This window comes from Botrytis deweyae (assembly GCF_014898535.1).
Source record: "Botrytis deweyae strain B1 chromosome Unknown BDEW_038, whole genome shotgun sequence".
Classification (NCBI taxonomy): domain Eukaryota; kingdom Fungi; phylum Ascomycota; class Leotiomycetes; order Helotiales; family Sclerotiniaceae; genus Botrytis; species Botrytis deweyae.
This window is the reverse complement of record NW_024066245.1, coordinates 309,297-327,285: the sequence shown is the minus strand read 5'-3', so window position 1 is coordinate 327,285 and position 17,989 is coordinate 309,297. Positions and strand designations below refer to the sequence as shown.

General features: G+C 35.6%; 6 protein-coding genes across 6 annotated transcripts; 2 read left to right on the top strand and 4 right to left on the bottom strand.

The window, feature by feature from the left end:
- Positions 1-6,549: 6,549 nt before the first annotated feature.
- On the bottom strand, positions 6,550-7,165 carry EAE98_010652 (uncharacterized protein; the record flags this gene model as incomplete). Its single annotated transcript, XM_038958273.1, has 2 exons — positions 6,550-6,781; positions 7,023-7,165. The coding sequence occupies 2 exons, from the start codon at positions 7,163-7,165 to the stop codon at positions 6,550-6,552; spliced, it is 375 nt and encodes a 124-aa protein (XP_038805457.1).
- Positions 7,166-8,507: 1,342 nt separating this feature from the next.
- EAE98_010651 (uncharacterized protein) lies at positions 8,508-9,388 on the top strand (the record flags this gene model as incomplete). Its single annotated transcript, XM_038958272.1, has 2 exons — positions 8,508-8,573; positions 8,639-9,388. The coding sequence occupies 2 exons, from the start codon at positions 8,508-8,510 to the stop codon at positions 9,386-9,388; spliced, it is 816 nt and encodes a 271-aa protein (XP_038805456.1).
- Positions 9,389-9,916: 528 nt separating this feature from the next.
- Positions 9,917-11,152, bottom strand: EAE98_010650 (uncharacterized protein; the record flags this gene model as incomplete). The annotated part of the gene is made up of 1 exon (XM_038958271.1): positions 9,917-11,152. The coding sequence occupies one exon, from the start codon at positions 11,150-11,152 to the stop codon at positions 9,917-9,919; it is 1,236 nt and encodes a 411-aa protein (XP_038805455.1).
- Positions 11,153-12,145: 993 nt separating this feature from the next.
- On the bottom strand, positions 12,146-13,450 carry EAE98_010649 (uncharacterized protein; the record flags this gene model as incomplete). The annotated part of the gene is made up of 3 exons (XM_038958270.1): positions 12,146-13,003; positions 13,062-13,391; positions 13,448-13,450. 3 exons carry the CDS (start codon positions 13,448-13,450, stop codon positions 12,146-12,148), a joined length of 1,191 nt encoding a protein of 396 aa, XP_038805454.1.
- Positions 13,451-13,871: 421 nt separating this feature from the next.
- EAE98_010648 (uncharacterized protein) lies at positions 13,872-15,314 on the top strand (the record flags this gene model as incomplete). Its single annotated transcript, XM_038958269.1, has 1 exon — positions 13,872-15,314. One exon carries the CDS (start codon positions 13,872-13,874, stop codon positions 15,312-15,314), a length of 1,443 nt encoding a protein of 480 aa, XP_038805453.1.
- Positions 15,315-15,667: 353 nt separating this feature from the next.
- On the bottom strand, positions 15,668-17,188 carry EAE98_010647 (uncharacterized protein; the record flags this gene model as incomplete). The annotated part of the gene is made up of 3 exons (XM_038958268.1): positions 15,668-16,844; positions 16,900-17,126; positions 17,180-17,188. The coding sequence occupies 3 exons, from the start codon at positions 17,186-17,188 to the stop codon at positions 15,668-15,670; spliced, it is 1,413 nt and encodes a 470-aa protein (XP_038805452.1).
- Positions 17,189-17,989: the final 801 nt, after the last annotated feature.

The following is a 17,989-nucleotide window of genomic DNA, read 5'->3' as shown; positions in this document are numbered from 1 at the left end:
CTTCTCTTTCTAATTCCTTATTTCTTATTGCAAGTCCCGAATCTCTAAATCAACCTTAATTGTTTAAAACCTTCAAATCTTTCATTTTCTTCATTTTTTTTTTCATTGATCATTTCTTTTATTAATTATAATTAATTAATGAATAAAAAAGATTTATTATTAAAAAGCTCTCAGTCTATAGAATCATAAAATCCCTTTTAATTTTGTTTTATAAATTCTTTATTTTTGATTTATTAATTTTTGAATTCAAATATTTTGACATTTGTATATAAAGTATTCATACTTTGTCTTAGCTAATCAGCTTTTAGTTATAAATTGTATTTTAAAATATGAATGTTAGTGAAATTATCATTATTCATATTATTCCCTTTCTTATATTTTAAATCAAAATATAATTTAGTAATAAAACAAAACTATCTTTTATTCAATATACTAACTACACTTTTATTATCTCTTCTTGAATAAACTAATATATTAAACTATTTAAACAAATACTTGTTTCAATACTTAAAAATATACTTTTTTTTAATAGAATTATAAGTACTTTATTTATTAATATTATATTGAATAAAGCTATGTTTTGTTTTATTATACAGATATAATCAATAAATACTTTTCATTTTATAGTTTACTAAATCTTATCTCTATTTATGACTAAAAACAAGAGTATTGATCAACAATAAAAACCCAAAACCAAAATCCAATATTTAGAATTAATTCTTGCTAATGTTATATTCCTAATATATAGGATTCAAAATCTGATTTTTAACTGAAAGCTGATTATTTAGAAAGTATCTAAGGTCTATATATGTATATTATAATATAGTATTGAATTAATATTTAAGCAAAAAGGGTTAATGAATTTATCAAAAAGATTTTAGTATCATAATTAGAATTTTCGAAAAGCTTTTCAATAACATTGTTTTTATAATTGTATAATTAATAATTATAAAGTTATTATAAATATAATGATAAAGGTTTGAATTAAAGTTTTGAAGCTTTTTAAAGGGTTGAATGAATGTTTCTGGTTGGTTTGGAGACTTGGGGGTATAATAAGAGAAATAAAAAGTTTTAGTTTTTGAGATTGAGGTTTGTAAATTAGAGAAGAAATTAAAGAGGGAATTAGAAAGGGAATCAAAATTGTTAGATTTATTAAACTCAAGGAACTGGAAAGTTATTTTATTAGATTTATTAGATTTATTAGATTTATTAGATTTGAGCTTAAAGGCGCCTTCGGCGCCTTTATACGAGCCAGAAGCGAGAGGTTAACGAAATTTATAGATCATTCTTATGATTCTTATGATTGGATTGAGTGTACCTCACTTAAACTAATATACAGACTACCACTTCTAAAAGCTTACGATTTCGGAACAGTTTCAAAATGCACAATTTGATAGAATATAGGAAATTAAATTTTATTTATTTTTAGAAATCCGAAAGCTATATAGTACAATACAAGTATAAGTATAAATTCTAAATCAAATTAAAAACAATTATAAAGAATATTAACAAGACTGTTATTATTTTTAGTTATAAATGATTGAGAAAAAGCTTGTATTCCATATTACAACCTTTATACTTCTTTTCAAAACATTCAATAAATTTAATAAAAAATATAAATAAAGGAACTATAATTATTAACTTCAAAAATAATAAGCTTATCTTTTTCCCAATAACATCTCAATCTTCTTAAATAATTTTGAATAAATTAAAAAAAAAGACTTATTAAATATAAATATATACCTTAACGGAACAAGCTGAGAGATAATACGGTGGAAGTACGGTGCTAGTACTAATGGAGTGGTACTTCTATAGTTCCCAAATCCCGGAACGATACTCGAACCCCTGAACAATACTCGAACGGTACTAGTACCGTACTCGAACCCCTGAACAGTACTCGAATGGTATTAGTACCATACTCGAACCCCTGAGCGATACTAATATCATACCCAATTAAAGATTTAGAGAAAAAAAGCTTTTAATAAAATTATATTAAAATTAATATTAAATTAAATATATTATATAATAATAATATTAAAACTCTAATATAGTAATAATATAATAAATTTCATAATATTAATAAAAAAAGTAAGAAAAATCGTATTTTATTCAATACTAATTTCATACCCCTGAAATCCGATTTATACTACTATTTCAGGGATTAATAGGTATATATAATTTAAATTCTTCAGATTTAATAAATTATATATTTGTGAGATTATATTTATAGAATAATTTCAAATTTTTCAAATTTATTATATTTATAATAAAACCCTAATATAATAAATAATAAGATTATATAAAAGTTGATTAATAATCAAACTATATTATATTTTTTAATTAAATTTTTTACATTTTTTCGAATAATAGCTTTTTTTGTCTTAAACCCACTTCAGATTACTAAGCATTCAATATTAGAAGCCTAATAGAAATTCTTCTTTTTTAAGTTTATATTATAAACTCTATAAAAACTAGCTTTAGAGTTTACAGGGATTAATTACAGAGATATAAGCCTATAGTCATAAAGTCTATAGAAATTAGCTATAAGAATACTACAAAAGTTAGCGAATAGTACTTTAACAGTATATCAAGCCCGAACAATACTTCCACCATACCAGGATGGCGTACAATACCCAATCAGAGTATAGTTCAGATACTGTATCCCGTGGGGGTACAGTGGGGGTACCGTTTCCTCTTCCCACTTCTGTTGTTAAGGTAATATTTTAAATTAGAAAGTAAACAATTCTCAGTTCGGGTTTGATCCATAGTATTTTATATCTTTTCGACTTAGAGGTAATTAGAGTTTATATAAATTTTAAATATACTTTAAAAATTTCATTATTTAATAAATAGTATTTAGAATTTAGTATTAATAATATATCAATAATTGAATATTTATACAATAATATATTCAACTGCTTCTCATAAGTTTTCTATACTTGTCAAAATATTATACAAATCTTTAATATGAAGATCCATTGATTCTCTAAATATATAAATATTAAGGAAAATAAAATCACTAATAAGCTTATTAACCTTAACACCTATAAACCCATTTAGGACTTAAGGTTCATTTTAATCTTTATTATTAATAAAATAATATTATTATTAGAAGACTTTATAATTAAATAGAATAATTTTAATAAAATAAATAATAATTCATTCTTTTGAATATATATAATAAATAAAATCTTATTCAAATAATGAAACTTTTTTTAGATTAAATTCATCAAGAAAAATATTATATTATATTTTAATTATGTATATAGGATATAGAGATTTCATATAATATTATAAGAAGTTTGAATATCAAAACATTTTTGAATATTTAATATTATGATAAAGATTATAAATTAATTTAAAAAATAATTTAAATAATCACTTTTATTTTCTTTCTAATTAATACTAAAAAGCTCCAACTATTTCTTATTTCTAATATTTTAATTATTAATATTAATTGAATTTCTTAAAATTATTTAATTTTATATTAATATCTATTCCTATTAAGAATATCTATTCTCTTAATAAAACCCTACTTCTTTTATATCTAATTTAAATAATAACTTAAAATACAATAAAACTCTTTTTAATATTAATATATTTTATATAAATATATATTCTTATAGTTGTATATTTATTATTTCTATAAATCATAGTTAATTCTTCAAAATTTTAAATATTGTTGATGTTATTCTAATTAATAAAAAAGGAATTATATAAATAAATTCTAATCTTTATATATATAAATTACTTTTTAAAATATTAAATAATTTATAACTTGATATGTCCCTATATCCCTTAAAAGATTCCCAAAATTAATATTATTTTAACTTAATAAATATTAATAATCATCATTACTACTACTGTTTCTATTATTATACAAATCAGAAACGAAAGACTAGTAAAATCTATAACGAAATCTACAAATTATATATTTTATTATTCATTTTATTATTCATTTTATTATTCATTTTATTATTCATTTTATTATTCATTTTATTATTCATTATCTCATTATAAATTATCTCATATTAATTAATATAAAAATTATCTTTTCAAAAAACCTCAAACCTCTAAATAACTTCAAAATTTCTATATAATAATAGAAATCTCTTTCAAATTTAAAATTTTCAAAACTATATAGTATAAGCGTAAACATAATTCTCAATAATATTAAAAAATAATTTTAAAAAATATTAGTAAGAATATTGTTATTTTTAATTATAAAAAACTAAGAAAAAGCTTGTATTATTATATATTAACTTATCTAATTGAAAGGCTTATAAATAAAGAGACAATATTCCTTTCATATAATCAAATATAAATAACGTTTTAGATTTACTTTTTTAAAAATTTCATTCATTTTTCTTACTTTATAAAATCTATAAAACTATTCATTCTCTATCAATAATAAAGAAATAAAAGATATTTTTTATATAAATATATAATTTTAATGAATCTTATAATTCGAATTATTTTTTAAAAGAAAAGTTTTAGTAGACAATTATCTATAAAAGTTTATTTTTTCTAGGAAATATTTTTAAAGCTTTTAGAATATTAAAGTTATTTGAAAATATAACTTTTTTGTTCATTTAATTTTTCTTTATTAGAAACAAATTCTCTTAATTTATTAGTTAATAGAATTTTCATAGTTTGTTTTAGAAATAAATATAATAACTATTTTTATTATTAATCTTTCAAATTTTATTATAATAATCTAATAATCTTATTATTAAATCAAAAGTTCTTCTAATTTAATTAATTAGGTTTTTCATATCCTATTAAATAATTAATCTTTTAATATTTTTATTATAATATAAACAAAACTTGATTTTTTTTCTAAGAGTTTTATAATATAAAGAAATATTGAGTAAATATTATATTTTATAAGTTGGGTATCCTATTTTCTAACTACCCCTATTTTGGGCCACCCTTTTATATTAAAAATTACTTTTTTAATCTATTAATATCTTTATCAATATATAACATAATTCGATGAATTTTTTTTTATATATAATTTAACTTATTTTAAGCTTATTCCAAAAAATTTAGAATTCTAGGATTTTTCTATATTGAAATCTAAATCTTTATAATATTGGATCTTTTAATTTATATAAGAATTATATATAAATTTAGAACTGTTGTAAAATCTTTGATAACTTTTTAATAATAATTTTTAAAAGAAAACTATATATCTTTTGGAAAGTTTTGAACTTAAATATATATAGAAATTCGAAAAAAATTCAAAAAAATTAACAGATATAAAGACAAAATATATAATGAATTTAGAATAATATAAATAATCCCTATCATTTTAAAGATATCCCTTCAAATATTTAGGTATTTATAAGAAATTTTCTATTTTTTTGAATCATTTCAAACAGACGTATTATACATTTATAACAAAATTTATGATTTATTTTTAGCACTTTTTATTATAAAATTATTAGAGATTTTATAAAGATTTCAAATTTGTATATGATTTCTATATATATTTGAAAATCAATGTTTTGAAGCTCTAAATCTCAATCCAGAAAAATCCAAAAAAATCCAAAAATTTCAGAATACATTTCAAATGATCTAAATTATATATATATAAATTTTTAATAAATTCTATTTATAAATAAGAAAGTTCAAAATGCTCTATTCTTTGAGATTTTTGGTAGTAAAGAGTAGCTCAAAACAGAGGTGGTTAGAAAGTAGAATACTCGACTTATTATTATATTCAAATAGATTCCTTTAAAACCTTGTAAAAATATATTAAGATCTTTGAAACTCATATCATTCATATTATATTAATTTGAATAATAATTTTTATATACATAGAAAGTTCCCATCGTTTTTTCTACTTTTGGTGAATTCTAAAGTTAATAGTAGAGAATATCATCGGAAGCGATCTATGTTAAGTCGTTGAGTTTATGACACTTTTGAGTCTAGTCGAAGTGCTATGAGCTAGATTGATCAATGCCAAAGGATATATATTCGCAGAGGCCTTCATGGAACCACAAGCCGTGATTATTTAGCTAGATTCAGTTTAGTATCATATTTCAACTACTTTGAGCTAAAGCTTCGAAAGGTCCAATCATTTCATAGGAAAGTCCACATCTGCATTAAGGTAATTGACACGATTGAGAGCGAAAGAAGTCTGGAAGTCGAGTTCTCTGAGTATGCTGAGTTTTTATCATTTCATCATTTTTCCACGAAGTATGACAAATCCTAGTGATAAGATCAATGTCCACGGTAAGACGCTATTTGCAGAAAAGCTACCCCTCCAACGCTCCGTCGCTGACTTAAGAAAGCTCAACCGTCTGAAACCAAGTGAGACCAGTCAGACTGCAAGTTACTTTGTTGCTCCTTCTTTGATGTCTAATGTGCACAGCCCAATCTCCATCCTGGCCACCGTATAATATGCAACGAGAGAGAATATCCCCCCAAAGCCAAGCATTATCAAGACTATTCAATTGTCAGCATCCCGGCTCTGGTCGTACCACATCAGAGTTATCTATCAACAGCGATGATGTATTACTTACCGGCAATCATTGACCACAATCACTCCTCACTCTCGACTCCTAGTTCAGCTGCAGATTGATCATCACTTTCTTTCTTGACCCGCTTCGATTGATTCTTCGAGGGCGTTTCCTCCTCCTCATTCTCTTGTCCCTCCTCGATAGAAGCAGCCTTGGACTTGCGTTTCTTGACAGAGGTAGCAGCAGAAGTGGCGCGTGTGGAAGCAGAGGGAGAGCCGATGCGAGATTCTTTTCTGATCTTCTGGAAATGTTGTCTTTTATTGCTTGGTCAGTCTTTGTGCAAGAATTGTTTGAGAGGGGCTGTGGTAGAGATAGAATTGTTGCGATTTAAGGAAGCCAACTATTATGCGGATGGAGATACAGTTGAGAAACACTGGACTTCAATTTTGATTGGAGGAAGACCATTCGAATCGAAACAACGATCAGAATCCTTGATATAAGTCAAGGAACACACATAGACCGTGGACAAGATATGAAACAAACTTCCATACGTACCGGCAAGCCTCCTTGGTAAAAGAGTAGCCTTTTTTCTGGAGACTCTCGGAGATTATGGGCCATTCAATAGCCTTGAGATTGTTTCCTTCGATGATAGCCAACAACAAATCCTTGTCAGCCCTATGATCCCACTGAGAAGGCATGATTGATTGAAGAATGCGAGATTGGAATTTGTTCTTGTTCTTATTGCTGCTGATTGAGTTTGTAGATGGATGAAGTTGTAGGTTTGGGAAGAAGATGGGTGGAGGATAGAAACAAGATTGAGAAGGATTGTGGAGAGATACATCATATGAAAAGTGAATTTCAAAATAAATGACATGATTTCCGCAAGTGAGTGAATTAAGTATATAGAATTGGGTAGATAGATACAGCTGGAGGAGGTAGGTATATGCAAGGCCTTGCGATTGATTTTCTTAAAGAGTTTCTAGAAATTAACTTCCAACTTCAACAATCTGAATCTTCACTTCATCATCTATTCAACTACAGATCATAATCCCGTAGGCTTTGATCATCTTCATACCTACAAGATGCATAGCTCAATCTTCACATTCTTCTGTCTACCTCCAGCTAGGCAGGTAGTATTCATGCAGTCACACGATATTGAGTGAGGCAAAGCAAATGTAGAATGGAAGCAGGACAGGGAACTAATGCAAATAGCCACAAAATCTTCAATCATGATTCACAGATAGAATCATCAAAAGTAAATGAATGCAACCTTATCAAACACTCCAAAGAGTGTTTGTCGCTGTGGCGCGCGTGTCTCGGGTATTGTTTTTATTATCAAACAATCACTTGGCCATCCTTACGACACTCTTACTTGTTCCATTCATTCAAGCTACCTAATAAGCATATGTAAAAAGGAAAAGGAAAGTCACCTCGTCAATTTTTTTGTTTGATAATCCTTCCAAGCCCAGGGGTTGTATTGATATATCTACCGAAAAGGGGCACGAGCGACGGTCGTAATCACTGTGCCACATATTAGCAGATTGAATACCTTTCTGATATCTTCAACTTCCTTTCAGATCATTGATTGACTACACACATCCTTACCAAAAGCAATATCTGTGTGCATTTCAATAGAATATCAAATGTTTTTAAGTTCTCTTTCAATAAAATCAGCTTGGAAAATGCACATTCTACTACTAAACTCCGCGCAAGATTGGTGCATCAAGATGAATATTTCTATATCTTCCCCTCACAAATCCTCACATGATTCTTTGCAAATATTCACAACACCATTCTTGCTGCCCTACAATATTTGTGCTTCTTCGCCTTCAAAAGCAAGACCCCAAAACGCCATTTGCGCCCTGTTGCATCAGCGAGGGAAGCATTCATTCCCTACTATCTACGCTAAAAGGCTTCCTAATCCACTCAGTCTAACTTCATCGCCCCCCCGTCCCCCCTCTTAAATACATCGAAAAAACCCGAAGTGAGGTGTGTTACCCCGCGGTCATCGAGTTAGCTAGCTCAATCGCAAATCAAACAATGACTAATGACGGAGCCATTAATCGCTTGCTATATGCAATACTTAGTCAAAAATGTCTCAAAGATGTATGAAATCCTTATTTAATGAAAAATCTCATTGTGTGAGTGGAATACTGACAATAATTCCACAGATTGATTGGAATAAAGTGGCGCGTGATCCTATTCTTTCCCAAGAAATTACCAACGGTCACGCTGCTCGAATGCGCTACTCTCGATTCAAGAAACAAATGGACAATGCAACATTATCGCCCGTTCATACCAGGAAAATTGCTACTCCTCGACGTTCTAGGATCGAGAAGAAAAAATCCACCAAACGAGAGCCCAAACTCAAAAATCAGGAGAACATTCACGATAGCCCCAACCTTAATCTTCACATGAAATACGAGTCCCAGAACGCTCATACACCCCTCTACATGAACACAAGTGACATGGAGACGAACCATAGCAGCTTGTTCCCCGCACTAGAAGTCGCCAAGTGCGAACCCGCCACACCCATCACTCCCCAGTCAAAGATGAAAACCGAGTCCGACTTCTATATCTCTTTCTCCAATCCAGAAGAGTCCGTCCGTCTCGACACCCCTTTCTCAATGAACTCACCCGCGTCTCCAAACAGTCTCAATTTTCCTACCCCCGGTGTTGTTAGTTTCAACAGTTCCATGAGCAGCACGGGAAGTCTCAACAGCCGTATGACTAACGCTTCATTCTTTGGTACGCCTCTTCACGAACAAATTGGATACAAGGAGTCCTTTGGAGCCGCGCATCGAGATGAGCAGGGATACTGTTTAGATCCCTGGGCCCAAAGCGTTAGTGGATATGATACCACCAGCTTCCAGGACAGACACAGGGTACCCAATAGTCCGGACTGCAGTCCAATAGTATGAGGGTTCGAATGTCGAAAAGCAGTTGAACTTTGAAAAAACAACTCATCATTTAGATAAAATTCAACAATTTCAAATGATTTGAATGTGTTACCTTGGTTTGGGGATTTGATGATCTTGATTTTTAGACTGCAGTCCGGACTATTGGTCAAAAGGGAAGAAAACTACGACGATGATTCCTGTGGATTCTTCTTGAAGTAGAGTTTTACTGAAAATTGGGAAGTAGGGAATCCGAATAACTTGTTTAGCTTCACTGTGTAATACTTGCTTGTCGATTTCAAACAATTCTTTCGTTTTAGGGTTTTGATACTTTAAGCAAATGGACCACGTTTCCTCTGACGAATACTCCTGACCGCGGATTAACCCTAGAATTGAAAATAATACATGTTTGACTAATCATGCTGTCCCTGAAGTGCAACATCTCCCTCTTCATAGGTTTGTCAATAACGAAACAAATTTAACAATACTACAAAGTTCTCAAACGATACATCCTATGTCTGTATCATCCAATATTGCAGAGATGAATCCAAGTCATCTTGATTTACTAATCATGCAATATTTCATGTTCTCATTGCTTTCATCATCTTCCACTTCTTCCTTCACCTTGACATATGGTCCATCCAGTTCTTCAAAACTGCAGCTGGGCTTGTAACTTCTTCGATTTTTGAGACTGGCCGGAAAACAATGGCTGGCCGTCTCTGTGTCGATCTTGACGAAACCTCTGGGACCAAACTCATTCCGGCGGCCAGTTTCAGGTAGCCGAGAATCAAATGTTTGTAGAAAATTTGGGCTCGCCGCACATCCATTGAATCTCATTTTCGCAAGACTTTCTCTGCGGGTTGGTTTTGCCGCTCTTAAGGGGGCACAATAACCGCTGCCAGCCTGAGATGTCGGTGCCATTGCAGCCTTGATTCCATCAAGCGAATGCTTTGTTGGTATACGGCCGATCAACTTAGAATTCTGTTCCAATTTTAATACAGAATGGCTCTTCACGTACTCTAAATTAGTGAAGCATGACTGCGAACTGCCGCTTCCTGATTGTTTAGCATTTTTGACGCCAGACCTAGGATGTGATTGTCCTCTTTTATTTCGTGTAACGAGGCTCTTCACCCATCGATAATCTTCACCCTCAACTTTAACTTCTGGGGCACCCGCTGACTTTTGTATGGGATGCCCGCTGCTCTTTCCAATGAAAGAAAAAAAATGCTTTGGATGGAAAGAGGCATTCAAGTTCCCAGACCTGGTCCCCCCATAAGATTGTATGTAATGTGCCGACATGCAGATATACTCCTCGTGACCAAATTGCTTAGATATACGTTCCCATGAGTAACCGAGATGACGCGCCCTACCGAGTCTCCTTCTGTCTGACTCAGTCCACATTATACGACGAGATTCATTTTCGTCTTCGTCGATTCCGCTCCTCTCTAAGAAATTCTTATATGCCGCAGAAGCAGTCCTCGCATTGGTACCAAAGGCCTGGCCGATTCTTCCCCATGTCCACAAGAGACTCGATTTGCGCATCTTAAGCATGTGATGCATCATTTCTTCAACTCGAGATAGAGTCTGATGACGATGACCAGAAAGCTTTTCGGCCCTTCGAAATAGTGACGCTGAACTATGGGGATCGGCCCAGAATTTCTTCTCGTATCTGGCGAGAAACTGAGCCCATGATTCTGATACTTCTTCATTTCGCCATTCTCTGAAATTGCAAAGGTACGCATCCTCCTGAGAAGAAAACTTTTGTCTCCTGCCACGCGAAGTTGGCATTCTGGATATGATGGAGCCCCAGCAACGAGTAATATAGAGATTATCTTATCAGTAAAATCGTCGCTCCGAGGGATGTATTTCTTCCGCTAAGGTCTAATCATTAAGATGAGAAATTTCTAAAAGCCAACCGGTCTGTTAGCCACGAACATTGATGTATCTTCGGTTTGTCAAGAAGGCTCATGCTCATAAGGCGCTCACCAATACTTTTAGGTCAGCACCAACAGCAAACTTATAATAACAACGTATGTCTTCCAAAAACTTGAGTGTTGCTAGTCTTCCACGAAAAAGTATTTGAAGGGTATTTTATGGTAGATGCGTATCGATAACAGTGCTATTGATGGTTTCCAACAAAAGAAGAAGTTCACACAAGTCTGTCAAAGTAGAATTATGTTGCATCGAATTAATGAAGCATTATGTGTCCCAAGAAGGATAAGGAACAAGAAGTTTTTGCACATGAACACATTGATATTCTTGGAGAAGGAGCGCAGACAAATTCGGAATAACCGGCTCGAAGTGTATCCTCAAATCTGGCAGGAAGAGGGGGTTCGATAGATACTTGCACAACTTCAATCATGCCTACCATATTGGGAAATGAAATCATGAAATTTGGAAGGTCGCTGTGGATGCAATAACCTCGAGGTTTTTTGTGTCCGCTATGAAAGCTCTTCTATGTTCCAGTCCGGAGCGCGGAGGAAAATGCGACTGGATGCTAGGCAATGCACTGTTTGACATAGTATGAAAGGTCTCTGAATAACTTTGGTGGACTTTGGTCACTTAAACAATTTCCAGTGCCTGTTGACTACAATACAGGTTGCTTCACAGAGTTCCATACCTACTGGTATCATCAGAATGCAGATTTTCTTTAACGCAAAGATCTAAATAGCATAAGATGTCCTCCTTCCCATGCAGCATTATGTGCCAAGCCTCCGAACGCCAGAGAGGTTACCCGCCTTTAAACGCCACCATCATCATGATATATTCGCTTCTATCCCACTACTTATTGGCATCTTTTCCATCCAGCCTCCGACCTATACTGTCGCCCTTGGCTTGAGGCTCTGGAGCTGGCTCGCTTTTGGCCTCCACCTTCTTGCCGGTCTTCAGTGATTGTCCTTGCCCCGAGAAATGGGGTTGCTTTGCATCTGCATTCTCTCTATCCTTATCAGCTTGGGTTTTGACTGGTTTGACTTCGTAACCGAAGAAAAGTTTGTTGGGTGGTAATCGAAGAGGTTGAGGACCATTCGTTCTTCGAGCTGATACGGCAGGAGTGTTCGTGCTAACTCCAGCAACAGGAGTTGACGCAGTAGGTGTGGGGGTCTTTGTGCCCTTCTTGGCGCTCAGTTTGTGACCACCAGATACAAAGTTGGATGAGGCCGCTTTTGCGCCTTGTGCGACAGAATTAGATGTTGGTGCAATGGCATCGTAGTTGATAGCCTGTGCCATAGTTCCTTGACTATGAAGCATGCCACCTGCAGGTAAACCGCCGATGGCACTTCTAGGTGTGCTGGTTCCGCTACCATTACCCCTGACTGGAGTTGGCTCGACATAGCCTAACGGAGCTGCGAAATCGACCTCAACATCTGTTTCGAGCATACTAACCCCCATTTTGTCAGTAACTGGTTTGACCTCCAACACCGCAATATCGTAGATAGTATCGTTATAGTGGAAGCTAAAGATATCGCCTTTAGTGACCGTAGAGAAGTCACGAAACGCCTTTTCGAGCACGGCCTTTGGGTTCGAGATGTCGAGAAAATTGACGGATTGAGGTTGAAGTTTGATAAGAGAGGCAGGGGGAAGATCGGTCGATTTGATCTGGAAGAGATCTCCAGTTTCAAGTCCAAGGGTTTGCATCATCTGAGTTAGGTGGTTAGATTAAAAACATACTTCTCGATGAGACAGAAAGGGCGCGTACCCAGTGTGGAAGATAAACCTTTCCTTCATCTGCAATAAACTCCAGTACACCGGCATGTGTTAATTTTGGTCCATCGGGATGTCGACTGTTGATAAGCTCGAAAAGCATAGGGTACGTAATGTGTAATCGAGTAAGCTTCTCCAAAGCAGATGGTGGCATAATAATCTTTCCTCCATAATTAAGGTTGTCTCGTTCAGGACCGGGTATCATGACAGTTGGATAACATCGGTAGTATTCATCGAAACGTTTGGGAGGCCCTCGCATCCCGCGCTGCTGCAACATTTGATACATGGCAGCTGGGTCATCTCCTTCATAAAAACCCGAGTAGGACTATTGATTTCATCAGCATGCGAAGGGACATATTGCCTGCGGATCATTTCACATACCATTTTCTTGAATAAGTAAGATCCGTATCTTATGGTATGATGGGTAAAATCTGTATCGTAAAAAATCGAAAGCCTTGAAAAAGTTGGATGAGAGGTAAAGTTCAGATATTCTTGTAAGATTTATTTGCAATTAAATTGTTTGTATGGCTTTTGTAAGTAGATGTAGTTCTCGGAGTTTGTTGGTGTAGTATGAAAGTTTATAGTAAGTGAATAAGCTGAAGCTCAAAGGCTGTCAAGAGATGACGCAGGAACCAGCTCTCTCTCTCGGTTGCTTTTTAATGGCGGGGGACTCTTAACTCCGAAACCTTAAAGCTTCAAATGTTTCCCGAACCTTGTAAAGAAAGACAGCATTTACTTTATATTATTCATATTGCAAAGTCTCGAAGCTTCTCAATTCAAAGGGATAGCGAATAAGAAATACAATATGTCTTCCAGATACGCAGCTGCGCGACCGAAACGTGCTGGCGAAGAATTTGCCCGTTCGCATCGGAATGAAAATGAGGATGGCCCTTCAAAGAAACCAAAATTCGATCTAAGAAACCCATCTGCTTTGGTAGCTGACGAACCCGAGGAAGATGCAGTTCTGGATGCAGATGTTATCGGAAGTCGAGGAACTGGTACCAAAAGAGGAGCGGTTAATATCGACGGTTACGATTCTGATTCTGATAATGAGGGTTTCGACGCGCGTGCAGACGAAAGAGCCAAAGGAAAGAAGGGCGAGGTAAACCTGGCGGAAGCCCTAGATGGATATAGCAAGGAGAAACCTGGTGCGACAAATGGGAAGACGGATATGGAGGAAGATGCGGACATGTTTGCAGACTTGGAGGATGAATTTGCGGACGGCGATGAGGACGAGAGTGAACTGAAGGCTCGCAAAAAAGGGAAAGAAGTACGATTCTTGAAGGAAGATGAAATTGAAGGTCAGGTTTTGGGTAGCAAGAGTGGAGGTCATGTATCTGGGAACTTTGCATTGGACCCAAAAGGAAAATTATCAACGCACGCGATGGACGACCAAGAGAGCAGCGATGACGAAGAAGATGCCGTGTTGGCCGCACAAGAAGAAGACGTAGACGAGGAGGTTGGTGCCGGTGGATTGAAGAGGAATGCCCCTAAGGTCGATGCCTTCAATATGAAGGCTGAACAGGAAGAAGGCAAATTTGATGCGAATGGCAATTTTGTGCGAAATGCAGCGGATCGAGATGCAGTGCACGACACTTGGCTGGAAGGAATCAGCAAGAAGGATATGAAGAAAGCTGCTGAAGCACACGAGAAAAGGGAGGAGGAACGGCGGCAAAAACGGCTCGAGGATGATGCCATGTTACTCTCAGATATCTTACGAACATTAATATTACGATTGGATAAAGCCGAGACAGTTCTCGAAGCGCTGGCAAGGCTTGGAAAGAGCCAAGTAAAGACGAAGAAAATACCGAAATGGAAATTAAAGAAGCAAACCCAAAAGGATGATTCTATGGATGTGGATGCTGAGAAGATTGAAGACCCGGAACAGACCAGAATACGAGATGCTATAAACGCTATTACAGGCGCTGCTGATCAATTGCTCATAAGAGGCCAAACGGATGTTTATGAGCAGGAGAGAGAGATGCTTATACGACAATATCGGAGAGAGACGGGTGAAGACTGGGAAGAGCCATCCGAAGAAGTGGCTATGAACGAAGAGAATGGCCCCGCGCCCACCAAAATGTGGGAATACAGATGGACTGATGGTCGGGACGGGGCTGCCAAACAAGGTCCTTTTGATGGCCCGACTATGGTAGCGTGGCAAGATGCGGGCTACTTTGGAGAGGGAGTCGAGTTTAAAAGAGTAGGGCAGGAGGGTAATTGGAGTAGAGTTGCGGATTTTGTATGATTATGCCATGATACCCGGGATACAAAGAATTAATGGGCGTAATTAGTTTATAGTTACATGTTAAAGTTGGCTTATTTTGCTGCGATAGTGCAAAGACAAGTACATCGTTCTCGATTGAGCACATGAGTTATATGACATCTCCAAGCCATTCACATATCATAGGATTAGTGTATTGCATCATATCTCAGCTAAAGGAAGTTTGCCCATTCCATTACATCTCCGTAATTGCGCCCACTTTTAGTCAGCCCTAATATACAACATAAAGTTCTACTATTTGCTTTGCTTACCACACAGCAAATAGGAACGACCAACGCCAAACGATCATATCTAAAACCCTTCGAACCCTTCGTCATTCATGAAAGTTCCATTGCATCGCCATGACCATTGGTCACTGACAAATTCACACCTCCTTCCTCCCCAATGAGACGTTTTTCAAAGTCTGTAACAAATTTGACGCTACGTGCAGAGTCGAAGAAGAGAGTGAAGCTCCGTTGAACATCTTCGATACCAATTTGCTTTGCCTTTCGCTTGGCACAGATAAGTTGTGATGTGGTAATGAGGTTGCTGGCATATCTGATACCAGTTTCTTGCCCAATTTTAGTAAGTAAAGCTAGTGCATCGGGTGAAACATCGACCTCCTCCTCTTGTGCACGAATGGAGAGAATCTGCTGAATCTCTTCCTTGGCGTATGGATGAGTGCTAACAATGACGACCCGGTCCAAGAAATCAAGAGGTAATCCATGGGGACTCTTATAATTCGTGCCTCGAATTCTAGAGTTTCCGCGGTTGCTTGCCATTATGACGATAGGTGCGAGCTCATCTTCCAACGCACGATTAATATACGAAAAGCATTCGATATCCAGCATGTGGACTTCATCGATGAAAAGAACGCCAGGCACAATTTCGGCTTTTCCTTCTTCTTTCCATTCTGCAACCTTCGTATTGATCTGATCGCGAACCTCGCTTCTGATTTCTCCAGTATCTCCTGAAAAGAGAGCTAAGAAACCTTGCGTTCTCGAATTGATGACATCGATCTCGTGTAAACTCACAGTGTGGACAACCTCTTTGCGCTTTTGAAGCTCTCCGTCAGGACACTGCAGGAACTTTGTATCTACACCCATTGCATCGTAATCTCTTGATTTTGCGTAAGACCGCCCCAGTTTGGTGATTTTGCCAGAGGATTTGTCAATTGAAATAATATCACCCGCCATTACGCGCTCCTTTGTCATGGAATCGATCATCTTGCTTCCCATGTCGTATATCGTCTCCATGTCAGTGGTTTTGATAGTTAATTTGCCCTGCTTCGTACCACCTGTTACACTCCTGTCGGTCTGGATCTCAACGACCTCTCCTTCAATCATCTCACTCTCCTCCTTTATGCGCACGCCTATCGACTTTCGGAAGGCTTGAGTAAGGGCTTCAGTTTTTGACATTTCGAGGGAGAATATTTCTGAAGAGGCCAACATGGTAAATGGCACATCCGAGCCTAGAGATTGTGCCATTCCCATTGCTATCGCCGTCTTTCCAGTACTGATAGACACGCGGGTCAGTATAGATTTTCATGACGACCTCTACGATCACATACCTCGGAGGACCCGCAATTAAGACTGCTCGACCTGCTATCTTCCCCTCCTTGACCATTTGTAAAATGACGGCAGCAGCTTTACGCGCCTTTTCCTGACCTACAAGTCCCTGGGAGGATGCGCGGGGTTCAAGACTATCCGGATCAACACCTAAGCCGCGAATATGAGAATGAGCGGCGATTAAATTGAGCCCGCGCAACTCTTTGCTCTCCGAGACGGTTTGAATTGACTAAAATTTTGTGAGTTTTCATACATGATTCATTTGGAACGAATTTATCTTACCGCAGCCATGGTGCAGAATTTGCGATTTGACGGAAACTCGAGATTTGATAGAGGTGAACAGGTAGGGGGAAGAAAGAATAGTTGTTGATGTGGTACGAGTAGGTTATGATGAAATGGACGAGGCGGAAGAACGAAGTTAGTTCGTTCGTTCTTCTTTTCTCTTATCGGGCAGATTAAAAAAAGTTTTGGGGGCAGGTATCTGATGAGTGCCGCGACGCGTTTCTTAAGCGTTGTCAAGCGTTATCAAGCACTGCTTGATATTCGACTTGGGTTTAGATTTGGATTTAGATTTAGATATCGATATCGATGTCTAGGATTTGCTTCGAGGTACTGGTATGGTTAAGTAGGTAGCACTAGGTACTTATTGTTGTTGAGCTTTCAAATATATGATCAGCTGATAGATAGATAGCTGTACTGGTGTAGTAGGTAGGTAGCTCGCGACCGACAGAAAAAACCGAACACCAAAAATCTTCACCTCAATCGAAATTTGATATATAAACAACAACTCAATATAGTCTTTTCAAATCTTTAATAATACTTATTTATTAGCTTGTAATCTCTATAGATTAATTCAAAAAGATTTAAAATATTAAATCAAATTAATACTAAGTTTTGAAAAAGAATCATTTTCAAATTTTCGTTTATTTTGCGGGGTTGGTGTTCGGTTTTTTCTGTCGGTCGCGAGGTAGATCAGCCTTTACGCTTATTCAATGAGAATGAGAATACAAAGGGTGAATATATCCAACCGATGTGGAATTCTAGTAATAAAGAGACCACCTTGATTACCTAGCATCCTGAGTAGGTGGGTAG